We start from the raw sequence: 26,478 nt of genomic DNA, 5'->3' as shown, positions 1-26,478 counted from the left end.
TATCTGTGGAGGTGGAGGTGGAGGTGGACTGCGGTAAGTCATACTCCACATTTTGGTGGACTGAGTGGACCAGCAAAGATAAGAGTCGGTTGGGCTTGGACTTGGAGGCCATTTGCTAAGCCGACAGTCCCCCGCGTTACAGCCACAGAGGTACGGACCTGGGGAAATTTTGCCCACTCCTAGGTGCTATGGGCTGGTGCCGGTAATCCTGGGCTGCGCTGTTAGGGTTTATCTCTGGCAATAGATACTTCTGGTGCTCTTGGATTGATAGGACAGCTGTCGAGTCAGTGCGCCGGTTTTTCGCATATTGAATGGAGATAAGAGTGCAGTATTTATAGCTGCATTCCACGACCCATTTTGTTTACTTCAGCTTTTCACTCTCTCATCATAATCTTGTCTTTCATACCAAAATGGACAAGCCCAATGAGGTAGCAAGCATGGAGGCCTCCAATATGGACGTCTCCAAAGGCGAAGTCCTCGACACCAACAGCAAAGACATTGATCCAGCTCTCCGCCTAACCGGCGGCGCCATTGTCTCCTTTACCCCGGAAGAAGAGAAGAGTGTCCTCCGCCGCATCGACGCGCACATGCTCCCGCTCATGTGCTGGGTGTACATGGTCCAGTTTGCCGACAAGACAACCCTCAACTATGCATCGTTGATGGGCATCCGGACCGACACAAACCTGGTCGGGAACCAGTATAGCTGGGTGTCGAGTATCTTTTATGCGGGATACCTTGCTTGGGAGTAAGAATCCGAATCATGCCAGAAGTGTGTAATGACTGATAGATGCAGGTTCCCAACCACGTACCTCTTCCGACGCCTTCCCGTAGGCCGATACACAGCAATCAACATCTTCTTCTGGGGCATTGCTTTGACTTGCCACGCGGCTGCCACAAACTACGCTGGTCTCTTGGCGTGCCGGTTCTTCCTAGGGGCGTTCGAAGCAACCGTGACGCCGGCCTTTGTGCTCATCACATCCATGTGGTATCGACAAGGCGAGCAAGGACGAAGGATGGGATACTGKCTGTCCTGCAACGGAGTTGCCCTCATTCTAATGGCCGTGATTGGGTACGGCCTGTCCGCCATTCAGAATGCCCACCTTGCCGCATGGCGCATCCTCTTCCTCATCCTCGGCCTCCTGACCGTGCTAACAGGAGCGCTATACTTCTGGTATCTACCAGACAACCAAACAAATGCGAAATTCCTTTCTGAGCGTCAGAAACTAGTCGCCATTGAGCGAATCCGCGATAACTACCAGGGCCTGGGCAGCAGTGTCTGGAAGTGGGCCCAGTTCCGCGAGGCGTTCAAAGATCCCCGAACATACATCTACGTACTCTTCAGTCTGATCATGAACATACCCAACGGCGGAATCACGACCTTTGGGTCGCTGGTCATCAAATCATTCGGGTTCAACGACCGCCTTTCTCTCCTCCTCGGTGCACCCGCCGGTGTCTTTGACATCGGCGGTAAACTCCTCTTCACCACACTCTCAGACAAGTTCATGGACCGCACCCTCATGGCCTTCCTTGCTATCCTCGTCGCCCTGATCGGCGCCATCCTCATGATCGCCGTCCCGCAGGACAAAACAGGCGCGCTGCTCCTGGGATACTACATGATCAGCGTGGCCGGCGCGGCATGGGGCCTCATGATGACGGCCATCTCGAACAATACGCTCGGGTACACGAAGAAAGTCACCGTGAACGGGCTGCAGATTGTGGCGTATGCCGCGGGGAACTGGATTGGGCCGCAGACGTTCCGGGCGGACGATGCGCCGGAGTATAAGAGGGGGAAGACGGTCGTGGCTGTTATGTATGGGGTTAGTGCGCTCTTGCTGGTTGCGCTGAGGGTGGTTAATGTTTGGGAGAATCGGAGGAGGGATCGTATTCAGCAGGAGGATGGGATGGGACTGGATACTGAGGAGATGAGAGAGAGGGTTGAGAGGGAGAAGTTTATGGATCTGACGGATTTCGAGCAGTTGCATTTTCGGTATGTCAAGTAAACATCTACTTTGATATTACGCTATCGTCAGAGCTAGGAATTCGAGCGAGAATGCATGTTGGGTATCTTTATCACTCTCTAGGTTCCCCCTTTCTCCTCACCTCAACCCCCCTGACTGTACCCAAAGCACCTTCCCAGTTCTTCGACCATGCCCGTCTTTTCCATCATAGTTTGCCAACCCATCCTCTCGGCGTCCTGGTGATAGAACAGCAACTATCCCCTTCCGCCCACCACCATCACCGCCGCCCTTCCTCTCAGGAACCCACCCTACAACCCTAGGAGCAGCCTCCGGCACCGGACTAATAACATACTCATCCAATATATCAATCCCCCCCAAAACACCCGGAAAATTAAAGACCACAACCGGCAGACTCGAAGACCTCGCCACACCATCCAGAAAACTCTGCACCGTACCCCCAGCAGCAGGAGCAGACGGCGCCCAGTACCGCGGCGGGAGGATAAGTGCATAGTCTGCGCTGGCGTCTTTCATCTCAGCTATATGCTCCAGTGTCGCCTGCACACTCGGGGCGCCGCATGCGGATACTATCTGCATCTGGCGGGAGCAATGTGAGCGTAGGGTGCGGATTAGGGACAGGCGCTGCGGGTGGGAGAGGTGAGGGGGTTCGTTGGGGTTGCCGTGCAGGATTAGACCGGTTATTTGGGGTTTGGTGTCTAGGAGGCGCTGTATATGGAGGAGGGTTGAGGCTGTGTCGGAGGTGGACTGGGCGGAGGGGAGGATGGGGATGTAGATGCCGGGCCTGGGCGTGGAAGGTGGGCGGGACATGGTTGGAAGGATGATTTGGAAAGAGTAAAAGGCCAAACATGACCTCTCTCTTATTGGAAGGCATGTCTTATATCTTGTTTGGGATTGTTGTTCCTGTGTGGAGCTCCACAGGGAGCTGGAGTTATCTACGCCGTCCATGGTCGGGACAAGCTGGGAGACTGTGAGACAAACAAAAACAACCTCTTAAGACTACCATACCATATGATATATTCATTCCCTCGTACACCGCTCACTCCAAAACCCCAACCCGGCCTCCTCCCTCGCCGTCCCATAAACCGCCGCACTATCAATCCACTCCCCCGCCGTCTCCCTCGCCCTCCTTAATCTGCCCAGCGCCGTTTCCACAGTCGGCAGCGTCGTCCCATGATCCTCCGCAATACCAAGCGCGTGCCCCATATCCTTGCACGCGAGCGCGGCCGCAAAACCGGGCGCGACGTCAGGGGGAGGCGCATAGGCGCCACTGGTGATGCGCTCGGAGTAGCTCTCCAGCACGGGGCCAAACATGTTGGCGATGAAGTCTTGGAGAAGGGTTGTTCCCAACCCGGTCTTTTCGGCGAAGACGTGCGATTCAGACAGGACTTCCATGAAGCTTATTACGAGGATGTTTCTGCCGTCGGTGGTTAGGGCTCTGGCGGAGATGGAGATAGAGGGAGGGAGAGGAGTACGGACCCGCAGATCTTCAGCAAACTGGACTTCCGCACATCCGCGCCCATGTCTATGATACTGCGGCCCATGACATCGAGGATATACGGTCTGACTGCCGCTACGGCATCTGACGGACCGGCCATAGCGAAAATGAGCTTCCCTGCTGCGGCGACGGGGCTGGCGCCGAAGACGGGCGCGGCGATGAATGTTGCGCCTTGCGCTTTTAGATGCCCTGCAGATGTAGCGGAGGTATCGGGGTGTACGGTCGATGCGTCGATGAAGATTTTGCCGGCGAGGGAGGACGTGGAGGACGTGGTTAGGGCTTTGTCGAGGAGGGTGGCTAGGACGGCGTCGTTGGATATCTGGTCTCGTTAGTGCACTCCTACCTACCTTGTAATACAAGGATAGCTTGATGAATGTCTACTTACCATTGTGAATATGATATCACAGTCTTGCACGACGCTCTCAAAGTCGTCTTTGGGAATGCCGCCTGCATCTTGCAGAGCTTGGCCCTTGGATAAGCTGCGGTTACTGTAGTGCAGTGGAGGGAGGCCGTTGGCGTCCAGGTATTTCTGCAGGTTCAGGGCCATGCCTAGGCCCATGGAGCCGAGGCCGAACTGTCAAATACATTAGGATGCGCTTAGTCTAGCTATGCGTCAACACGGATGTCTGGGTTAGGGCACGTACCCAGCCGAGCTGTTTAGGAGGCATGTGGATGGATTGAGTTGGATTAATGTCATACACCACGACGATGAGGAGATAATGCATCTGCTGTACGACGTAACGGTTATTAAGATTGTCAGATGATGGTATCGCGGCGAATCGGACAATATCGACGGTGGAGCTCCATCTTAGGGTTTGGCTGTCTCACTCTCCAACTGTCCACCGCATGTCCACTGCGGGGATGATAAGCGGAAATAAGTCAATAACAGATAGGGATGTTAAAATGTCGACATCTTCTCCACTATGTCAATCTGTCGACAATGTCCATGTTTTTTATGTCAACCCGTATTAACACACACGTGATTAGGTGGGTAAAGCTAGTCCTAAAATAGTTTAAATCTACCTAAAATTTCTCTTTATGGCCTAGTAGCTTACAAACTCACAAAAGCAGCTCTCTTTTGGGAAGGTGGGGAGCCGATCGGACATGTCCAATTACTTTGTGTCAACCCTTGTCGGACATATAGGCGGACAAATACGACATGACATTTGTCATTTAACATCCCTAATAACAGATTAGAGGGTTCTTATCATGATTGGATTGATCATCATCGGCCATCCACATGACAAGGGAGGTCCTGTCCAGAGACGCACCGGTGGAGCTCCACCGGGCACCTAGCAGGCATCTCTCCAACTCCAACTCCAACGTCCGAGCCACAACATAGAGCCATAGACACGAGACCTTATACAAAAGTTAAGCATCCTGCCTTCATCCAACCCAGCCAAAAGAAACGCCTAGCTTACCCCAGCTCTCCCAAGACACAATCACCACAAAGACAACCATGGGCTCACTCGGCCTCCCGACCCCCTCTGGCGGGGCATACAGCATAATGGAACAGCCCGCGCGCACCGGGCGCAACCTGCGCATCATCGTGATCGGCTGCGGCGCCAGCGCAATCAACTTCGCGCACGAGGTCGACACAAACACCGCCCTGGACCTGGACCTCGTCTGCTACGACAAGAACCCGTCGATCGGGGGCACGTGGTTCGAGAACAGATACCCGGGGTGTGGGTGTGATATTCCCAGTGTCAATTATCAGTTTTCGTGGGCGCCGAGTGCGGAGTGGAGTTGTTTGTAAGTCTGCTTTGAAATAGAAGGAGATGGGATGGGACTGATGCGTGCTTGTGATATGGTAGCTACTCCTCCGCCCCTGAGATCCTGCGGTACTTCAAGACTGTTGCGGAGGAGCACGGGCTTATGAAGTATATGCGGCTTAGCTCGAAGGTCGTTGATGCGAGGTGGAATGAGGAGGATAGTCAGTGGAAGGTTAAGATTGAGAGGTTGGATGGGCCGGCGAAGGGCGAGGTCTTTGAGGACCAGGCGCATATCCTGATCAACGCTGGTGGCGTGCTGAAGTGAGTCTCTACGCATATCCATCAGATCGAGATGCTGATTGTCACAGCAAATGGAAGTGGCCAGCCATTCCAGGCCGCGAGACATTCGCAGGCCCGATGCTGCACAGCGCCAACTGGGACGACAGCATCCAGCTCGAGGGCAAGAGGGTGGCAGTCATTGGGTCTGGGTCCTCAGCTGTGCAGATTGTGCCGAACATCCAGCCAAGTACGCCATCTTCTCTTCCGAATGATCGATATCTAACGAGCATAGTTGTCGGATCCCTCAAGTGCTTCATCCGCAGCCAGTCCTGGGTAACAGCAAGCTTCGGCCAACGCTTCGCGGGCAAAGGAGGCACCAACTTCAAATGTACCCTCCCAATACCCTATCATACAAACTCAGCCCTAACTCACCGGCTGCTCATCCAGACACCCCCGAGCAAAAACACATCCTGCGCACCGACCCGCACAAATACCTGCTGTACCGCAAGAAGATCGAGTCCGAACTCAACTCCCGCTTCCGCTTCATCCTCAACGGCTCAAAAGAGCAAGCCGACGCCCGCGCCGCCGCTGAAAAAGACATGCGGACTCGTCTGGCTAAGAAACCGCATCTCGCCGACCTGCTCATCCCAACAAACTTCGCCGTTGGGTGTCGGCGGCCGACGCCGGGCGCGGGGTACCTCGAGGCCCTGTGCGAGGATAACGTGTCCGTTGTCTCACAGACGATCGAGCAGATTACGCCCAAGGGGATTAGGACAGCGGACGGGGTTGAACATGAGGTGGACGTTATCGTCTGCGCGACCGGGTTCGACGTCAGCTGGAAACCGGCGTACCCGACCATCGGGCGCGATGGACGGAGTCTAGCGGAGGAGTGGAAGGAGAGGCCCAGCACGTATCTCTCTATTGCGGTGGAGGGGTTTCCAAATTACCTGAGTACGTCTTCTTTCCCTCCCACTCTCCCTCGGCTGTACAGAGGCAGGTTATTGACGAGTCTGGTGGCAGTCTTCAACGGCCCCTACGGCCCCTACGGGCACGGCAGCTTCCTCCCCATAACCGAGACCCTCTCGCGGCACTTCATGCTCATGCTGCGCAAGCTGGCGCAGGAATCCATCTCCACTTTCTGCGTCAAGGCCAGCGCCGTATCCGACTTCGCGCTGCACAGACGTACATTCCTCCCGCGGACGGCGTGGAACTCGCCCTGTCGCTCGTGGTTCAAGGGCGGCACGGTCGACGGCGAGATCATGATGTGGCCGGGGTCGCGGATCCACTTCTTTGAGACGATGAGGGAGCCGCGCTGGGAGGACTATGAGCTTACGTATGTTGCTGGGAATCGATTCGCGTATCTGGGGAATGGGTTTGCGGAGCGGGAGACGGTGGGTGATGGGAGGGATTTGACGTGGTATTTGGGCTTCGTTGATGGGGTGGATCGGCAGCCGGTTGAGGAGTTGAGGGATGAGCGGTTTGCGGAGTTTATGGTGCAGTAGCGGTGGTTTGTTACTTGTGGATGGTAGGGTAGTATGGCCAGTTAGGGCAACATACCCTATGGTATTGGTACCTATCTAGCACTGGTGAAGGCGTCGACAAACCATCGCCGCTGGCTAGATCAACGCACCTACGATATCCGAACTAAACAGAATATTCTTATCCGGCCTTATTCATTCCAGGGTATAATTATGAAAATAATATATACAGTCGTGGCAGCTCTTCCTGTCCAAATCCCAAACAACGCGTCCCCTTCCATTATGCAAAATCAACCGACAACTGCAGTCCATCCAGGACCTTCCCAAAAGGCACTCGGAGGAAGCTGCGCGGGCCGAGGCCGAGGGCTCTTGTTGACGGCCGGTGCTGTCGGCAGAACCGGCAGGGGGAGAGGGTGGTCAGTTGTATCTATACCCCGCCTAGGATCATATGGGACAGGTAGCATACATTTCCGGCCATCGGGAGGAGCCCCAAAGGTGGCCAGGCGTACGGCATCACCACGGGCGCTGAAAGGCCCGGCGGCAAGAGTGCCATCGATGACACTGTGCTCGTGGCTATGCAGGAAATACGATAAGCCGGGGTTATAGGGTGCCCATGATAGCAGAACGAGGGTCAAACGTACTTGAAACGAGCACCACAGGCAGCAATTGCACCATCGAACTGCTATGATAGCAATTGTAAGGCCTGGGCTTTTAATTCAGCTGGCGCTGTCGGCAGGGTTGTTCCTTCCAGATGCAGTTGCGGAAATCATCGAAGATTAGAACAGGGAGGTGCGCAAAAAGAATGGTATTCTCCAGCTGGAAAGATGATGAAATGCCTAGATAGGTTGCGGTATACCACGGGGCCGGGCAAAGTGACGGACAGCAAATCCAGCCCAGTCGGATCTACACTGCGGTACAAAGTTTCCAGTGCTTGACACTTTCCATGCGGATGACGCGTGGGATTTATCAAGGTTCATGCTGTGACTCAACGGGGCCTACTTACCTCAACACCTCTCCTTGAATCCCTCTTCCTCATTCATTCTCTATGTTCCTCTGCGCCCTGCTCTTCACACTCTTATACACCCATTCCAGCAACAAACCCAAACCTCAACTCTCCGCCAGTCTCTCACCATGCGCCTTCGAAAGAAACAGCACATCGTCAAAATCCTCCGCTTCGTGGAAGACCGAATCTCCGACAAAACCAAAGCGCAGAGATTCCGCCGCTGGCAACACGAGCTCTTCGGCCTGACACCCGACGAATGGGCAAGTCTCGCCCTATCCATCTCCTGCCACGAGTCACTGGACATCGCAGTCCAGCGACAGGGGTGGCTGGAGAAAGAATGCGCGCGGTTGAAAGGCCTCCAAGAACCCTACGATCCAGAAATAGCCTCAGCATACCACATGACCCGATACGAAAAGACAAACAACGAGACGATCTGCGAACAGCTACTTTCCTTGAAATCTCACGCAGAGAAACCGATCGCATCCAAAGCCATCTTCCGCGCATTATGGCACACCCAGTGCGCGGATGCTCAGACGTTTACATGGCATCTGACTCCCTGGCTCGTGGAGAGGTGTGTCCTGTCTGGTGGATGCTGCGGGCGATCCTGCGAGTGCTGCACGCGGGCTCGGTGTGATTTGCCAGCATGGGCAAATGCCAGGGGGCATTGCACGCCGGCATGTCCCTGCTGCGGGGAGCGCAATGGGCTTCAGGGCCCGATTAGTGTCATAGCGCCTGATCCCAATCAGCTGCCGTTTAGTTTGAGGCCGGATAGGAGTGATCGGTTTAGTTGGAACATGATGGATGCGTTGGTCTGGGGTATTGGGGATTGCTAGGTTGTTGGGTACTTTATGTTGATTTTCATGTTGATTCTTATAGTAGGTTTATGGGTAGACGGGGCATGGCCATCTTTGGTTTATTTGATTGGTTTGGAATGGTGATCATGGTTAGTTGATACTCATAGGTAGCATAATGGACAGCCCTGGCGCAATCACCCGTTCCGCTGGTATATACCTATGGTAGTGTATCCCGCCAATAGAAAATATTAAAGTAAAGCGCTCACAACAAGCCGCACGATTCTATAGTATGGCACGGAGCAACTCCTATTTCTAAGATCCATCAAGGTAGAAGCCGTGATGAAACGCTCACATTTAAACGACAGCTCAATGAGAAGACTCTTGGGGAAAACCTCAAGGATCCTCGTCAAAGAGATCATAAAAATGCTTGGAGGGGAAAGGAAGGAAGGTGCAAGGGGACGAGGAAGCTGCTACCATACTTATACTGGGCGGATTACCAATCCTGGATTGTTGGAGCCTGCGGTGGTGCATTCGGGCCATGGTTGGGCTTTTGCAACTGGTATTCTAGGATGTTCGGCGTATTCTCCTCGAGCCTGTAGTAAGATTTAAATTAGGGCTGAGGCTCGCATTATCATACCGAACGAGCATGGGTGTTGCCCAGATGCAGGTGGTATGCGCCCACCATCCAAAGTAACCCTAATGAATGGCACAGCTTTGCCTAAAGATATCGCCAGCAACAGGCTCCGAAGACTTTTTCAATTACCTTTTTAAAATGACATCCCAAAATCAACCCCCAGCCGTGTCGAACATCCATCAAACTTGTTCTCTAGGATTTTTGACGGATCAAGGAACCACAAGAAGTCGATGCTCACTGCCCCTGCACATCTGGCGTTCTTTAGAGAGGTACTGAAACCAAGGTTAGAAGTCTGTCCCGGGATAAGAACCGGAGCATAGAGCTAAAGGATATGGTATGATATCCAATTTCTCAACGTTACCGTATCAAATGCCAAAGCGCAGGATATAAAAGGGCCTCGGCTGTTGTTCTCTACATAAGAAAATATATCTAGATACCTAGGTCTTGCAGAAAAGCAGCGGATCTTCTCTAAGTCTTCTTCCACGGCTTCCACCGGGACCCCGAGCGCTCCTTTTTCGGCTTGCTGTTCAGAACGGACTTGTAAGGCTCCTTGCCCGTGATCGACTTTTCAGCCGCTGATATCATCCTCGCAGCCTCGTCTTGCGAGGGATACCCAGGCATCAAGCACTCGTCTAGTCTCTGCTTCAGCTGTACGATTTCCTCCTGGGCTCGCTTGTAGGCGTCATCTGCCATTTGCTGAGGATGATGGGATGCGAGCAGGACCTTCAGGTCATCACATAGAACAAGTAGATCGTGCGTTTGTATTTCTGTGGATGTCAGACACATGGAATGACCGATAAGGAACCTGGGCCGTGCACTCACTGCTAGCTGGGGTGTCTAATTCGCCCAGCAGACATATATAATGGCAGTGGACTCGCCAGTGCAAGTCCAGCACCGCAGCCTTATACTCCTCTTTCGCTTGGCTCTTCGGCTTCGACTTGCCGAGAGAAAGGGTCTCGGTGAATAGCGGGCTCGACAGATGGTCGGTTATCAGGCTGTCCATCGTATGGAACAAGGTCGTCTCCTCGTCGTCCGAGTCATCGGACATTTGGGAGCCTTTCAGGCCCCCGGTCGCCGGGGCTCGCGGCTGTGCTGGGCCCTGCGAGGGAATGGAACTGGGTTGGACGTTTGGCTGGACTCCCGACATTGCAATTGTTCAAGATTCTCGAGCGGGCAGTTGACTGTTCAGAGTATATAGAGGAAGTTTAATGACTGATGAGGCAGAGGCAGAGGATGCAGTTGGGAAAGAGACGGGGCCGTGCCTGGGCTTATGTACCCAGGTGGTTTGAGTTAACCGCCGGCCCCCTTTGGCATGTATGTTGCTATTTCCATGAGAATGCACTCCACTGCTACTAACCTTGTATATCGACGGCGCTTACTGCTACACTAAGCTGACGAGTTAGAAGGGCTCTCAAGCGAAAGGGCGCAAGCCGGAACCTTCCCACCCCAAGACAAGAACGAGCGATGGCCACGAAACCTCCCCATTGGCAGTACTCCTCGCTCAATCAACGGCTAAAATTAGTTTCACTACCTACTGCTACTTCCGTGAACCAGAGAGAAGAGCAAGCCGCTGCGTTTGAGCCTAATGCACATCCCACGCGCGCGGCTAGCCTGGTTGAACGAAGAACGTCTATCCAGGAAGAAGGATTACGTTGAGGGTTTCGAAATTCCCCAAGCGAGCCTCGGCCTTTGTGGATAGAGTGGGCCAAGTTGTTGTTGCGTTTACTGGAGGAGTGTTTCTGAGAGTGCCGATGACTACGGTACCATATCATGGCACTAGACCCGTCATTGATCAAAGGGCTGATTGAGAGGTCGTCCGTGCCTGTTGCTGCTTTTATCATTGTGTTTTCTTTAATTGTTGGGGTTTGAACATTGAGATATGGATTGGCAGACGCGGCAGTATGCGGTTGTTTTGGTTATTTTTATTGATGTTTAACATATGTAAGGATGGCTTTGATGATGCGTAAGTTGATGAAGCAGTATGGCATCGAGCGCAAATGACTACTTGGCCGAATCATGATAATATTCAATGGTCATCAATCTCTACTTCTGCTCTTCATACTGATACACCTGATACGCCTGCTCAATGGCATCCCCCTTCGCCGCAACAGCCCTGCACGTCAGAAACAGTCCATCCCCGATAGTCTCGACGGCCCAGATCTAGCCCTAAGTCAGCATCACCCTTCTCATCTCCACCAAGGACCTGCAGGTGCCACAAGCAGGGCTGGAAGCCTGGAACTCACCTGCTCCGCCGTCCACCCCCCACTCTCACAAACAATAAAATCCTGCACAAACGCCTTCTCCCTCGTCTCATCACTCTGACCCGGCGCAGAAACCGCAGCACCAAGGTACTCCTCAACCTCACCCCTCTTCCCTGTCGCCGTCGGGGTCTCAACCTGCAAAACAGGCTTGACCTTCTCCCCCTCCAAAACACCCGGCACAAACCGACTGCGCACTTTGATCGCAGCCCCGGACACGGCGTCGACGTGCTCGTGCTCGCTCCAGTCTAGGGAGCGGGTCTGCTCGACGCCTGGGAAGATCCCGCGCAGGCCTTGCTGCATCATCAGGCTGTTATCCGAGTGTGTGGTTTTGAGCGTGATGGTGCCCGATGTTACGGCTTTGCGGCGGAGCCAGCCGATGCCTTGCTGTTTGTTTCGTTGTTAGTTGGTTGGACTGTAGGTGTGGAAAGGGAAAGGGAGTGTACCAGTTTGAGCGCGCCGTCGATGTTCTTTGATTTTGTCTTGTCCTGTCAAGCATTAGACCTGCGTTTGGCATTTGGGGGATCTTAAGGGGCTTACGATCGCCCAGTCGCCGGTTAAGTTCCGGATGCTGATGTCTGATGGGGCCATATTGTATGTATATGTAGTATGAAGAAGTGACTTCCGGGAGCCCGAGGATGCGAGAGAGAGATAGAGATGCGAGTAGATGTCTTTAAATTGAGAGTAAATACAATAGATTGACATCTCCAAAGTGCCAGATGTCGTGGTTTTATACCCTGATCGCCGGCACATGAGCGCTGCCGAGGCCAGGCTCGAGTCGATTCTGAAACATGAGTCGATCTGCCGAATTTTTGAAGCAAGCCTGGTATGTTTCAAGGGTCGTCGATGACGATCCCTGATTACCTGGGCTGTCATCGACATCTGCCAATTGTTTCATCGAGTGGCCTTGGTTTTATTGGTGGTGCCCATGGCCAATACTCGAAATTAGGGCTACAGGGCAGTGCAGCGGAGTGTCTGGAATCAAGAAGGGAGAGCGATCGCTGAATTTTGGATCGGTAGACGATTTCCCCAGTTCTTTTTTCAAAGTAAACATAAATGATAGGTCAATAGCAAGTTACTGGCTTAGTTATCAGTTATATTGTTTCAAGCTGGCATATACTACCATACTATCGCTGCCGTCTACCACCTCGGTATCCTCGCATCAAACTCCGGCTCAAACCGCCTCATATACGACGTATCATCCCTCTTCCGAATCCCACACTCAAGGTACTGCCGATGCAATCTCCCCAGTTTCTCCCGGTCAAGCTCAACCCCCAACCCCGGGGTCCGCGGCACCTCAACGCCCCCATCAACCCACCTCAGCGCCCCATCACCAATAACATCTTCGTCCCGCCTCTTCCACGGCCAATGCGTATCGCACGCATAATCCAGATTCGGCGTCGCAGCCGCCAAGTGCGTCATGGCCGCAAGACTAATCCCCAGATGGCTGTTACTGTGCATCGACAGCCTGATCCCCCAAATCGCGCAGATCGAAGCAAGCGTCTGCGATTTGCGCAGTCCGCCCCAGAAGTGGTGGTCTGAGAGTATGACCTGCACCGCGTTCTGCAGGATCGAGGGCGGGAGGTGGTCGAATGCCACGACGGCCATGTTTGTCGCGAGTGGCATGCTTGCTTCGCTTGCCACGGCCGCCATGCCTTCGATCTCCGGCGCCGGGTCTTCGAGATACTCGACTATCCCCGACAGTTCGTCCGCAACCCACTTCGAGGTCTCGACTGTCCAGGCGGCGTTGGGGTCCAGACGGAGCGGGATGCCGGGGAAAGCGTCGTGCAGCGCTTTAATCGCGGCGACTTCCTGCGCTGGTGGGAAGACGCCGCCCTTCAGCTTTATCGCTTTGAACCCGTACTCGTCTATCATCTTCTTTGCTTGCGCCACGAGTTGAGCCGGCGTTAGGGCCTCGCCGAACTCGTCGTCCGGCGACCCAGGATGTCCAGCCCATTTGTAGAAGAGGTACGCGGAGTACTGGACATTATCGCGGACCCGGCCGCCGAGTAGCTCGCTGACCGGGACACCGGCCATCTTCCCCTGGATATCAAGGCAGGCGACCTCAAACGGCGAGAAGAGTTTGTCTGCGATGGAGGCGGTCGTTACCATCCCTGCCATGCCGTCGCCGCCGGTGGCTGTGTCGTTGGTTAAGCTGTCGACGCATATTTGGTAGATTGCGTTTGTGTTGTGGATTGAGAGGGCGGAGGATTTTATGAGCTCTGCTGCGCGTTGGAGACGCTCGAGGTGCGTTGAGTCCCCGTAGGACTCGCCGAGGCCGTAGGTTGTTTCTGTAATTACCTCGATGATGCTGCGGAGGGCGAAGGGCTCGTGCACGCCGACGCTGTTGAGGAGGGGTGGGTCGTGGAAGGCTACGGGGGTGATTATGATGTCTTTGATTGTGGACATGTTGGTGTTTTGCGTGTAAGCTGCTCGGCATGGCGCTATAGGCTATACACACTGAGCCACGTATATACTGGAGCCGGAGAATATTCCGGATATCCAGAGCAAACAACGTTAAAAAATGCGGGGAACTGGAGATAACCCCGGATAAGCAGGGCCATGCACGTTTTCCGAGCGATCTGCGGACGCGGGTGCTGTATCCGTGTCGGTTGGGCGTGTCATTGGCCGCTTATCCGTTGCCAACATGCCATGGCCTGGGGTAGTGCTTGGCTGTGGAGGACTCTGGCAATCCGGGGTAGCTGTCAACGAGGACAGTGTGGGTATATCTGTCCCCGCCCCGTTGATCGTCTTGACCCTGGCCACCGTCATTCTCTCGAGGGCAGAACATCATACCGAGTCGTCATGGCTGAGAAGGACATCGAGAAGCCCTCTCACATCGAGAGCCCCATCACCGAGATCGGCACCTTTCGAGTCGTGGGCTTGAGTCCCGAAGATGCAGACTTCTACACCAACTACCCGGAGGAGAAGAGGAAGAAGGTCTTCCGCAAGGTAAATCTGAGGTCCCTCCACCCAGTACCTGGAGATGGTATCTAACAGTGTAGGTCGACGTCCGCCTCGTCCCCATGCTCGCCCTCCTCTACCTAGCCGCCCACATCGACCGCGCCAACATCGGCAACGCCAAAATCGAAGGCATGGTCACCGACCTCCACATGTCCGGCGTGCAGTACAACACCGTCCTCTCCATCTTCTTCATCCCCTACGTCCTCCTCGAAGTCCCCTCCAACGTCCTCCTCAAGAAATTCAAGCGCCCCTCAACCTACCTCGGCATCCTCGTCGTCGGCTGGGGCGTGATCATGACCTGCACCGGACTCGTCAAGAACTACGGCAGCCTCATGGCCGTGCGCGTCCTCCTCGGCATCTTCGAAGCCGGCTTCTTCCCCGGCGCCATCTACCTCTGCTCGTACTGGTACATGCCGAAAGACCTCGCGCTGCGGATCTCCTACTTCTACTGCGCGAGTGCGCTGAGCGGTGCATTTTCCGGCCTCCTTGCAGCTGCCATTGCAGAGATGGACGGCGTCGGCGGGTATGAGGGGTGGAGGTGGATTTTCATCCTGGAGGGGTTAGCGACGGTCGTGCTAGGCGTCGCCTGTTTCTTCTTCCTCATTGACACACCCGCCCTCTCGAGCCGGTGGCTTGAGCCCGACGAGATCCAGTACCTCGAGCTCTCCATGTTCATCAAACAGGGCGGACGCGCCGACGACGACCGCAAGTTCAAGTGGCGGGATCTGACGATGGTGCTGACGAACTGGAGGGTATACATGCAGGCGTGGTTTCTGTTTGCGCAGTCGGCGCTTTCTTACGGTACCTACTCACCTACCTCCCTTTTCCCCATTCCCCAAACCAAGCCCTAACTAATAATGGATGTCCAGGGATCAAATTCACCCTCCCCACAATCACCGAATCCATGGGCTTCTCGCGCACAAACGCCCAGCTCACCAGCGCCCCGCCGTACGTCGCCGCCGCCATCTCGGCAGTCTGCTTCGCCCGCCTCTCCGATCACTTCTACTGGCGCATGCCCTTCGTCGTGATCCCCATGGTGATCATCATCGTCGCTTATTCCGTGATAATCAGCCTGCACGGCGAACTCGCCGCCAACAAAGGCGTCGCCTATTTCTCCGTCGTGCTGGCCGTGATTGGAATCTACCCGATCCAAGCGGCTGCGGCGTCCTGGAACGCGAATAACATTGCCCCTGCGTCTCGAAGGGCAATCGGGATCGCGCTGATGAATTGCGTGGGGAATGTTGGTGGGATTCTGGGCAGTTTTATGTACCTTGAGCGCGAGAAGCCGAAGTATTATACGGGCTTTGGGATTAGTTTGGCGCTGGGGGTTACGGGGGTGCTTATGGCGGGGCTGCTGGAGTGGAGTTATATCATTGCGAATCGGAGGAAGAGGAGGGAGGAGGGGGAGGCGAGGGCTAGGTATACTGAGGAGGAGCTGTTTGATTTGGGGGATCGGAGTCCGCTGTTTAAGCATGTTTTGTAGGGGTGTGGGGTGGTGGGTGTTGATGGGGCTGGGTATGGGAAAGTTATCCATTGTTAGGATGTTAGTCAATAGGCATGGTAAGAATGAATTGAATCTTTTATCGTTATGCTGTTCTTTGTAGTGCTTGGTTGTCAAAAGATATATTTTGGCGAGGGTTGCAACAGACAGATAAGATCACCTTAAGAACTTGTGACAAAGGTTCTACTTAATAGTAAAGACTGGAAATACATGCCATACTCGTCACTTCGCTGAGCCCGACCGCCTTGGTGGCGGTTGGTCAGCTCCACCCTAATAAATACACCACCTTAATAAAAAAATTATTAACATGAAGCTATTTAGAACTTATTTTTTTAGGTAAAACAGTAGCTATTATAAAATAAAATAAATAAGGCTAATTCTTAGGTATTCGCAAATTAGCTATACTAATATTAAATTAGTAATTTAAAAACTACGCGAACCAACGCGTGTTAAGCATGCTATTTTAATATTTACTATTATACTAGTAAAACCTTTAAATAATAATATTTTAATAAAATAAAGCTATATAAAGTTTTTAATAAGCTTATTTTAATTTTTAATAAATAATACTTTATCTAGTATATTATTAGCCTCTTTTTTTATTATTTAAAGTATATTTTTTATTAATTTTATTCTTTCCGCAGCCCGCTTACTAAACAGCTTATTAATATACTTTTTTACCTTTTTATTAATATAATTCTTTGTATTCTTAACTATAAGGCAGTTAGTTATTTTTTTAAATTACTTTTTTAAGTGTTTTTAATTATAAGGCTTCTACTTTTTTACTAGTTATTTATCTAGTTACTTTTTTATTAAGGCAAGGTTTTTAAATTAATATAGTACCCCGCAAATAAGGCACTAGATTATTAAAAAGTAAAAAAGTTTAATATATTATTTTTTAATTAATTTAATATTACAGCGCGTTAAGTAAACAGTTTTTAGTATTATAAGTATTACACCTTTTAAAGGGGTTTTAGCAGCTAATTTAAAAGTTTTTAAAGGCTTAATATTAGTAATATTTTTAATAATTCGCTTACCTTTAGTATTAAGCATTAAAAAAGGCCTTTTTAAATAATCTAGCGCTTTAATTCTCTTTAAAATATAGTTAAGGTTTAGTAAAAAAAGGCTAGTTTTTATTTAACCTTATATAATAACCCGCTTGGTATAAGCTATTTTTTTAATTATTTTAATATTATTAAAAAAGTGGACTTTATTATAATATTAACCCCTAATATAAAAGTACTTATTAATATAATTTATATAAACCTTTTTTAGTTACTAGAACGGTATTAAATTAAAAGGTTAAAAAAGATAAGTTAAATATAATAATAAAAAAAGTAATATAATCTTTTTTTTTACTACAAGCAGTGTTATCTTGTAAGAAATATAACTTTTATAATAATTAAAAATTAAAAGATACTATATACCTTGCTACCATGCCTTTATAATTTTAGTAAAATACTTAAATTATTTATAAGTGCACTTTTTATTTATATAGCCTAAAATAGTTTAATTTATAAGCTAGTTATTAAATAAATTTATTTTAGTAATTTATTTAAGCAAGAAAACCTTTTTTAATATAATTATAAGTAATAGTAAAATATAGCTACTTATAAAAATATACTTTACTAAAATAATAAGCTAGCGCTTTAATTTAAAGTTTATAAAAAAAATATAATTAAAATAATATATATAAATAGTTTTTAAACGCCTCCCCTGGCCTATAAAAAACCTAGTTTTATTTATATTATAAATATTTTTATTTTATATACCATGCGCTTTAATAATCTAGTATACTTTATTAAACTAGTAAAAAATAACCCCGGGGTTTTTATTTTTTTTACACGCCTTTTTTTTTACCTTTTTTTTTAACTTAAAAAACTTTTTTTTAACTTTATAAAGTGGTATGCCTAGTTAGGCCTAATTTTAGGGGATGGTAAGCTATTTAAACTAGCCTTAGTATAGCTATATTAAAAAATTTTCTTTATAATACCTTTAACCATGCTAAAAGTTATTAAAGTGCCTATATTATTTTATTTTTTTATAAACTTTAAGAAAATAGCTTCCTGTGTGTTATTAAGCAAGCTCCTAGGCTTATAATATTTTAAAACTAGTTTTATATTATTTATATATTATTATAGGCGCTAATAATTAATATTTTAATTTTTTATAACTTTTGCTATTATAATAATAGGATTAACATGTTTTTTTTAGGTATATTTAAAAAGCGCCTCTTAAATTATTAATTTATTTATAGTAAGGGTTAATATTTTAAAAAATAGTAAAGTTATAAATATTTAAAGTTACTTAACGCAATTAAAATTTATAATTATTATTAAGGTGGTGTATTTATTAGGGTGGAGCTAACCAACCGCCACCAAGGCGGTCGGGCTCAGCGAAGTGACGAGTACATGTAATGTATACTTGGGTAACTAAGGTTTCTCATTGGTCCACTACCTACCTAGAGGTAGTATATGTCGTGTCACGTGTATCCGTGCCTGCCGTTGAGGTTCATCGTCCAACGTTCCTCAACTTCCGTCAAACTCGACCGTCTATTTATCTCTTCTTCACTCCTGACCTCGTTTCCCGTCAATCCATCCTCCTCCTCTTTATTTCTTCTGGAGGTCGTCCCGAGCACCCATTTCCATGTCAATGCAATAATAGGTAGTTAGGGTAGGTAACACTGCAGATGGACATGGCTGGCTCAGTACCGTACAGATCTGCGGCACATAGGTACCGGTCTAGCGTTCAGCTGAAGGCGTCGGCCTCACCTCCATTCCCGGACTTCTCTCTTTTCTCTCCACTCAAACCGACAACACACCATCGTCAAAACGATGCGTCGAAAACTCCGATTTCACCGGCGTCTCTGGCAGATCCGCGTCTTCAAACGGGCAGACGTTGTCGACTTCGCTGCCGCAGAGCCGAGCGATCTTCGAGATTGTCAGTCAGAAAACGATCAGAAGAGCGTCCCTGACTCGGAAAATCGCTCGACCACGTCCGATTGTTAGTCCTGGGTGTTTGAGAACCGCTGGGATGAAGCGCATCGACTTCTCAGCAAGACGATCATGAGCCGTTTGAATTGTAAAGCTCATTTTCCGGCGCAGCACGGAGACAAACGACGGATTGGAATCGACGGAAACAGATTGAGTATGGTGTTCATAAGCTGGAGGATGTCCAGGCTAGGCAATGGATAACGTTTGGCGAAAGGGGATTGTCGTTTGGGACGAGGTCCGTTGCCTCTTGAACATGATTGATTCCGCGACAGATGTCTTCGCGGCCACAATTCCCCGGAGCCTAATGCCACCTGCATATTGTTGCTCCAGTTAGGTATTGGAGTCGACGGGCACCCCAGTGGAGATAGCTCGCTGGCCAATCGATGTACTCCGGTTTATCAACCGAGGGTCAGCTGGCCGGGCATGCGGGGGCCTCTATTTAACTCCGCCGGAGCGATCGATCTGGACTCCATCTCCTCGATGTCTTCCGCATCCTTCTTTTATCGAACAAACGTGCTGAATCAATGACGGAGAACACCAGCTCGGCCGAGTCTTCAAGGCCGAATAAACGGACAAGGTCCAGAACAGGGTGCTGGACGTGTCGAGAGGCGGGTTACAAATGTGACGAGCTGAAGCCACAATGTGGACGGTGTATTAGGCTGCGCATTCATTGCAAGGGATACGGCCAACGACTCAAGTGGCGACCGCAAGAGGGAGGCAAGCAGCGCCGGTCAAACGACAATAAACGCCATTCTCGACAAAACCCCGAGCACTTGGTATCTCCGCGCCCATCCGACATGACATTGGAGCAATACAGGCTCCTTCACCATTGGACAGTCTATATCGCCCCGCTGCTTTGCATATCGCCCTCCTCTCAGACCAACTCATTTCAGATGTACCTGACTCCAATGGCGCTCTGCGACCCCAACAGTCCGCTACGGCACGCCGTGCTGTCAATTGCAGCTAGCCACCTTGCAACCTCAGATTCCCATTTGGAGTCAGGGCAAAACCTTGCCCTAGCTGCGCAGGGTCATCGCTTAGCTGCAATCGCGTCTCTGAGAAAGAGATTGGGCGAGGATCCCAGTACTACCGCGAACAATGACATTCTACTTGCGTCTATCTTGCTACTTGAAATGAGCAAGCAATTCGACAACAATGGCCAGAACCAAGAAGGCGACGTCAATCATCTGCTCGGAGCGACAGAACTAATCCGGACTCGAGGCGGACTGCGATATCTGACATCTCCGTGCGGACGCTTTCTCCTGACTCAGATCCTTTACTATGATCTACTCTCTGCAGTCGCCAAAGGTAGTGAGCCCTTGATTTGCCACTCTGGGCTGAACGAGACCGAGACGGTTCCGTTGCTGCTGGATCTGGAGTCGTCGCGGGGGTATCACGCGACGATCCTGCAAGCTGTGGCCCGGATTAGCGAGCTGAAGAAAATGAAAGACGCGGGTTGTGCTCCGGCAACCCTGATGGTACTTGGTCAAAAGGTAAAAAGTGACCTGGAGTCTATGGACATCCATGGGCTTCCTTCAGATCGGGCTCGTACAACAGAAGCCCACCGATCGGCCGCATTCATCTACCTCCATAGAGTTGTCTACGATATCGGAGCTCCGCATGCGCTTACATTGTATCATGTGCGGAGGTGTATTGACTCACTTGCTGCTGTACCAATATCATCACCCCTGGTTTCTGCACATGTTTGGCCTTTGTTCACCGCTGGGTGTGAGGCAACCGAGCCAAGGGACCGCGAGTTCGTCAAGCAGCGGCTGATGAATATGCACGCGATGCGAAGGATACAGTCTATTCGCAAAGTGTGGGAGCTGATGGAGCACGTCTGGCTTAGTAAAGACTTCACACACTGCGTGGAAGGCGCAGAGCAAATGAGTCGGCTTGGTTGCATTGAAGTCGTTAAGGAGATGGGAGAAATGCTGCATCTAGCCTAGTAAGACTGCCTCTTCATGTTCTGTCTAATGCTAACAGTATATACAGGATACTTTACGGCTTCAGCGCAAAGTCATGATCGTGTCGGCCTTGCAGATAATCATACCCCTCTTCAACCCACTCCACGCAAGCATCGACATCTTTCCATCCCTCAACCTCGCCTTTCAAGCTCTCTGGCAAAATGATCTTCTGATTACTCCGATACCAATGCGGAAACAGGATAGTCACCAGCATGACTCTCGGCTCATCAGTCTGATTCGGCATCCCCTCATGCCAAAGTCTCATATCCCGGATAATCAAGCTCCCCTTTGGAAGCATTGCGGGCTGAACTCCGCGCCTACCTATATTCCGACGCTCTTCGAGTAACTCTGCCCTTACTTGCTTATGGCTATACTGGTCATCAAGCACGTCTTTCGTCGTATCAGTATGACTTCCCAGCCAAACCTCGGTAGCGCCATTCTCGGGCGTCGTCTCAACGAGATTTATATTAATTGCATATCCCCAGGGGACTTTGGGGAAATCAAAGTCCACATCGACGTGAACCGGCTGTCGATCCTCCGCTTTGAACGCTGTATTCGCGCTGTAAAAGCGCAATGACGGTCGCGGACCGAACATGCACTCGACGACCTGTACGGCAAAGGGGTTCGCCACAACATCTTGAAAAATATATTCTTTCTCGAGCACTGGTTCTTGCTGAATGTTGCCGGTCTTGGGGCCGAAGTTTCGGTGTGTCGAAGAACGGGCATATAGGGTCTTGGCTTCCGGCACCATGCGCTCATTCAGTTTGTCGAGGTGCTCCGTGGAGACGGCATTGGCCAGAACAACCAGGCCGTCGCGGTGCAGAGCTTCGATAGCGGCTTGGAGGTTGTGCGAGGAAATCTTGGTGTTCGCGAGTTCGGAGGAGGATAGAGATATGAGGGTTGGCTGGGAGGACATCGTGGGGGATTTGCAATGAATCGAAGGGATCTTTGATACAGACGAGTGACTGCTGTCTAGAGTACCGCTTATGCTGCTACCTACTTTCTCAATAAATAACCGGGGACAAGACGTGAGGTGGGTGAGACCACATCCGCGCCTGGGCTGATACTGCTTAGCGTGACAGGGGTTCTCCAACTCCGAACTCTACTGTTACTTTTGCTAATCTGGGTTTAGGTTCAAGCAACTTCATTGGCTGGAGATACTTCGATATGAAACATCAAATCCTGCAGTGTACTAAAGCTTCGGGTGATCTCGACTGTTAAAATTGCTACTTACGGTATAACCTGAACCGCACAGAGACTATGGTCATGATAGCTTATCACCAGCTAATCATCGTATACTCGTTGCAATGGCAAAGGTATAACTTGACGTTCACCCTACCATGCTTCTTGTGTTGATTAATTATTCAGTCCGTCTTCCATGCACTAACTATGGCAACTAAAGGCAAAACCCCGATCCCGAGTGGGAAACCCTTGGACGACAACATCGATGACTTGGCGTGGGAAGCAGAGCAATCACAATTCTACACCCACACCCAACATGCTCTAGGCTTTTGGGAGGCCGTCAACCTCTACCGACCAGCCGCCATCTGGTCCCTGATGATTAATGTCGCCGTTGTCCTCAAAGGGTTCGATGGGGCTCTCGTCGGTAGCATTGTCGGCTTGGACCCGTTCAAGAAACAGTTTGGCTACCTCTACAATGGCGAGTACGTCGTGAGCGCAGCGTGGAACGGAGCCTTCAATTACGCCAACAGCATTGGTGGTGTCGTCGGTGCCTTGTTTGCCGGCTGGGTGTACGATCGATTCGGGCCCAAGATTACCCTGGCTGCTTGTTCTCTACTTTCAATCGCCTGTATCTTCATGGAGTTCTTCGCTGAAACCCCTGTCGTTCTCTTTCTCGGGGAGCTCTTCAACGGTACAGTCATCGCGTTCTATCCCGTCGTCGGCTCCGCCTACATTGGTGAAGTCTGCCCGCTTGTGCTCCGTGGCGTCGCGGGGTCAATGGTCAATCTGGGATTTGTGGTCGGTCAGCTTATCGCATCGGCAGAGCTTAAAGGGACCGACAGTCTCGACTCGAAATGGGCTTATAAAGCCCCATACGCGTCGCAATGGGCGCCCGCAGTCCTCATCCTGGCTTTCATTGCGTTCTGCCCCAACTCTCCGTGGTGGCTCTGTCGGAAGGGCCGCGTCGACGATGCCAAAAAAGCTCTGGCCCGATTTACTTCCCCATGTTCAAACATCGACGTAACCCCAACTCTCGCCAATATCCAGCACACACTGCGCCTGGAGAAACAGCTCACAAAACACCACAACTACCTGGATGTCTTTCGCGGGCCTAACCTCCGCCGCCTTATTATTGCGGTCATGGTCTACAGCATCCAACCACTCTCCGGCCAAGTGCTGTACGTAAACTACGCGGTTCAATTCTTCCAGCGCGCGGGCCTCGATCCTTCAGACGCCTTCTCCATGAACGTTGGCTTGACAGCAGTAGGCTTTGTGGGAACAATCCTTTCGTGGCCGTTAATCTCTAAGCTCGGTCGCCGCCCGCTCTATATCTGGGGAACCCTCGCCATCGCCCTCCTCCTCTTCCTCATTGGTATCCTTGATCTAATCCCGCAAACGAATTCAGGTCCCATCTGGGCTCAATGCTCCCTCATCCTCGTCTGTCTCTTCACCTATGACATCACGATCGGCCCTGCCTGTTTCACGATCCTCACTGAAATACCGGCCGTACAGCTGCGGGGAATGACGATTGGCCTTGCGACTGTTTCATGTCATATCTGGAATATTATATTCGGTGTCAGTATACCTTATGCAATTGATCAGGATCAGGGCAACTGGAGGGGAAAGGTCGGTTTCTTGTTTGCCGGCATCGCGGTGGTTTGCAGTGCGTGGTGTTGGTTTTGTTTACCGGAGACAAGGGGGAGGACGTTTGAGGAGTTGGATGTGCTGTTTGAGAAGGGGGTCGATAGTCGGAAGTTTGGGAGATATTCCCTGGAGGATGGGAGGACTGGGGCATGATTGGAAACATTGCGGAGGTGACGAGGTGATGAGCTGCCTTGATGCGTCGCGATTCGCCGCTTCATTCCAAACGAAATATCCAGGCAGTGTTTGAGTCAGGCTAACTACTTCGACCAATATACGTCGACCTAGAGCCCCTTCCTGGGTAAATGCAGATGCAGAGACCCCCTAACCTGCTGAACCGATTTGCATCATCTGAACCAAGCGATTTACCCACAAAAGGCGAGCTTGCCGACTGTTTCACCAACGCGTCTTGTTGAATACATAGTATGCAGCCGTTACTCAGGAACGTCAGGCAAGATTGCCTGCCGGTATGTCCACGTAATTGAGTCAGCGACTCGAGACAAAACGAAATACGGGCGAGGAAGTGAGCCAGTAGAAAGCTTACGTATCTACCTTCTGCATACTCTCTGGCCTGCAGCGAGTAAGGTGAACCATGTCCTGATAGCCGTGCTGCCAGTTATATGCGAACAATGTCACCACACAACGAGCCGAGTTCAAGAACCAAACAGACAATGATCTCTCAGAGACTGCTCACCGGTATCCTTTAGCAGCTAGCTCCAGGATAAAAAAAACTCGGCAAGCCTTGATGGTGGACGAATCTCTCTGCTCGGGTGCAGCGGTAAGATCAGGGCAAATTGGGCCGTCAAACCCTAGGAGACACAGCGTGCCCTTACTCCGGGGTAGACTAGGCACGCATGGATGCGTCCACAGACCCGGCATTGGTCGCCTTGATTTCGATTCCGACGGAGAAGATCTGAGCTGAAAATAGTCAGGTGAGGCGACTGATTGTGGCTCGTCAGGTTGGGCCGACATGCTGCGTGAGGCACCAACAGCTCAGGATACGGATTCAGCGCTTCGGACAAACACTTTTGACTGCTGCGATTGGCGCTTCGAGTCCAATGGTTTGAAGCGAGGTGATTTATTGGCTCTTTTATCAGGCACTGCTCTTAGATCCTTCCCCAGTGGAGATTGTCTTCGCTTGTCGAGTCGACACCATAAAGATCTCGTCTGGTCTCTTCCTTCCTCCTCGCATCCTGCACTATTTCGGCTCCTTTCCTTATTTTGTCTTACACGTTCACATATTTTTGTCTGGCTTTGTTCGCACCTGGAGGTCTCTGACACTCAGGTATGTCCCTCTTGGTTCCCATTCCGGCTTCTCCCGACACAATTCCCTTTTCCATTTCCTATTGCTTCTTTATTACTACCCCTTCACCGCAAATCTTTCACGACGGTCTCAAAATGATAATGATGATCTATTGGCATCACCCTCGACAACCCTTTGACCCCAACGTTGGGAAGGATGCTGATTTTAATCGCCTCCCACTCCAAGCCTGGAGTGGGGGACTGGACATTACGAGTGTTGTTTTATGTTGGCACGCTCGCTTCGACACTTAGGAACCTCTGCCTGCCACTCCACACCTGGGGTGGGGGCTGGACATTGCCTTGTTTGGAGTCTATGGCAGCCGCTGTATGACTGGAAACTACTTGGGTGTTGTTTGATGTGGCACACCTCCATCAATATGGATTTCCTCTGGACCTGAAACCTCGAGGATCGCTTTTTTTGATGTGGAACTGTTTCCCTTCATTGCAGGACTTATCTACTTCTATTAGCATGTTCAGTCTTGCTATCCATGGAATTGAGAATAATTTACTCATGTTGTCTACGGCGGCCGCTGTGAGACTGGATCCTTGGACACCTCAAGTGTTGTTAAATGTTGCACACTTGCTTTAAACTGGATTTTCAGGCCATTGCCGTCCATCGCAGCAGCCGCTGCTGGACTGGAACATCTATGGAGTGTTTGATGGGTGCCCACTTGCCACGGACAGGACCCTTGAATGGCACGGCCCATGAGGCTTTACAGCAGCCGCTGTTGGATTGGAATTTCTGATTCGAACCAGGAAAGCCAGCCATGGACCATTATGTCACTGGAAGGACCATGGAACCCACCTCGGATAGCCTCTGGACGTTCAAAGGGACCAGACAATATCCATGTCTGAGGATACTATTTCAAATTCTCGACAAGCAGTGCGCGGCACTGTAGCGCCTCTGTGGATGCTACTCGGAGCAATACTGAAACCACGGCATGATCAACTTTCTCGCTCACTCCTCCTACTTACCCTGCCCCTACCACCGAACTTTTTTCTCTTCCAGTTTTGTTACCCCAAAGCTCGGGATGCCGTCCAACACGCGGAAGGCTAACGGACCATGGTACGAACCTTAGCGTCTCTTTTCCCTACGACTCCAATCACTCCAAGAGCTGTCCCGGTTTTCAGCTCAATATGGCGCTTCTCAAGGGACCACTTCATCCACAAAGTCCCATTCGGACCGTTGACCCTCCGCCGGTTCCACCGTCGGCATCGGACCCAGTAGGCCTATCTCGTCCAGCAAGTTTGACACGCCCGTCGATTGGCCTGATAGTTGTGCATGAACCCCCAGACGCG

General features: G+C 50.9%; 10 protein-coding genes across 10 annotated transcripts; 5 read left to right on the top strand and 5 right to left on the bottom strand.

The window, feature by feature from the left end:
* Positions 1-2,993: 2,993 nt before the first annotated feature.
* Positions 2,994-4,139, bottom strand: DSM5745_01596 (NAD(P)-dependent oxidoreductase; the record flags this gene model as incomplete). The annotated part of the gene is made up of 4 exons (XM_026743612.1): positions 2,994-3,390; positions 3,453-3,790; positions 3,857-4,045; positions 4,116-4,139. The coding sequence occupies 4 exons, from the start codon at positions 4,137-4,139 to the stop codon at positions 2,994-2,996; spliced, it is 948 nt and encodes a 315-aa protein (XP_026606775.1).
* A 791-nt stretch (positions 4,140-4,930) lies between these two features.
* Positions 4,931-6,964, top strand: DSM5745_01595 (flavin-containing monooxygenase; the record flags this gene model as incomplete). Its single annotated transcript, XM_026743611.1, has 5 exons — positions 4,931-5,223; positions 5,286-5,504; positions 5,552-5,850; positions 5,910-6,413; positions 6,483-6,964. The coding sequence occupies 5 exons, from the start codon at positions 4,931-4,933 to the stop codon at positions 6,962-6,964; spliced, it is 1,797 nt and encodes a 598-aa protein (XP_026606774.1).
* Positions 6,965-8,071: 1,107 nt separating this feature from the next.
* On the top strand, positions 8,072-8,776 carry DSM5745_01594 (uncharacterized protein; the record flags this gene model as incomplete). The annotated part of the gene is made up of 1 exon (XM_026743610.1): positions 8,072-8,776. The coding sequence occupies one exon, from the start codon at positions 8,072-8,074 to the stop codon at positions 8,774-8,776; it is 705 nt and encodes a 234-aa protein (XP_026606773.1).
* A 1,063-nt stretch (positions 8,777-9,839) lies between these two features.
* On the bottom strand, positions 9,840-10,419 carry DSM5745_01593 (uncharacterized protein; the record flags this gene model as incomplete). The annotated part of the gene is made up of 2 exons (XM_026743609.1): positions 9,840-10,138; positions 10,194-10,419. The coding sequence occupies 2 exons, from the start codon at positions 10,417-10,419 to the stop codon at positions 9,840-9,842; spliced, it is 525 nt and encodes a 174-aa protein (XP_026606772.1).
* Positions 10,420-11,414: 995 nt separating this feature from the next.
* DSM5745_01592 (uncharacterized protein) lies at positions 11,415-12,220 on the bottom strand (the record flags this gene model as incomplete). The annotated part of the gene is made up of 4 exons (XM_026743608.1): positions 11,415-11,531; positions 11,615-12,016; positions 12,076-12,117; positions 12,170-12,220. The coding sequence occupies 4 exons, from the start codon at positions 12,218-12,220 to the stop codon at positions 11,415-11,417; spliced, it is 612 nt and encodes a 203-aa protein (XP_026606771.1).
* Positions 12,221-12,769: 549 nt separating this feature from the next.
* Positions 12,770-14,038, bottom strand: DSM5745_01591 (glucarate dehydratase family protein; the record flags this gene model as incomplete). Its single annotated transcript, XM_026743607.1, has 1 exon — positions 12,770-14,038. One exon carries the CDS (start codon positions 14,036-14,038, stop codon positions 12,770-12,772), a length of 1,269 nt encoding a protein of 422 aa, XP_026606770.1.
* A 396-nt stretch (positions 14,039-14,434) lies between these two features.
* DSM5745_01590 (uncharacterized protein) lies at positions 14,435-16,076 on the top strand (the record flags this gene model as incomplete). The annotated part of the gene is made up of 3 exons (XM_026743606.1): positions 14,435-14,581; positions 14,635-15,394; positions 15,463-16,076. 3 exons carry the CDS (start codon positions 14,435-14,437, stop codon positions 16,074-16,076), a joined length of 1,521 nt encoding a protein of 506 aa, XP_026606769.1.
* A 3,808-nt stretch (positions 16,077-19,884) lies between these two features.
* On the top strand, positions 19,885-21,036 carry DSM5745_01589 (fungal specific transcription factor domain-containing protein; the record flags this gene model as incomplete). The annotated part of the gene is made up of 1 exon (XM_026743605.1): positions 19,885-21,036. One exon carries the CDS (start codon positions 19,885-19,887, stop codon positions 21,034-21,036), a length of 1,152 nt encoding a protein of 383 aa, XP_026606768.1.
* Positions 21,037-21,088: 52 nt separating this feature from the next.
* On the bottom strand, positions 21,089-21,970 carry DSM5745_01588 (phytanoyl-CoA dioxygenase family protein; the record flags this gene model as incomplete). The annotated part of the gene is made up of 1 exon (XM_026743604.1): positions 21,089-21,970. The coding sequence occupies one exon, from the start codon at positions 21,968-21,970 to the stop codon at positions 21,089-21,091; it is 882 nt and encodes a 293-aa protein (XP_026606767.1).
* Positions 21,971-22,443: 473 nt separating this feature from the next.
* Positions 22,444-24,033, top strand: DSM5745_01587 (uncharacterized protein; the record flags this gene model as incomplete). Its single annotated transcript, XM_026743603.1, has 1 exon — positions 22,444-24,033. One exon carries the CDS (start codon positions 22,444-22,446, stop codon positions 24,031-24,033), a length of 1,590 nt encoding a protein of 529 aa, XP_026606766.1.
* Positions 24,034-26,478: the final 2,445 nt, after the last annotated feature.

The sequence above is a fragment of the Aspergillus mulundensis genome, assembly GCF_003369625.1.
Source record: "Aspergillus mulundensis strain DSM 5745 chromosome Unknown scaffold_1, whole genome shotgun sequence".
Classification (NCBI taxonomy): Eukaryota; Fungi; Ascomycota; class Eurotiomycetes; order Eurotiales; family Aspergillaceae; genus Aspergillus; species Aspergillus mulundensis.
Note: the sequence above shows the minus strand (reverse complement) of the source record. Positions and strands in the feature narration are given on the sequence as shown.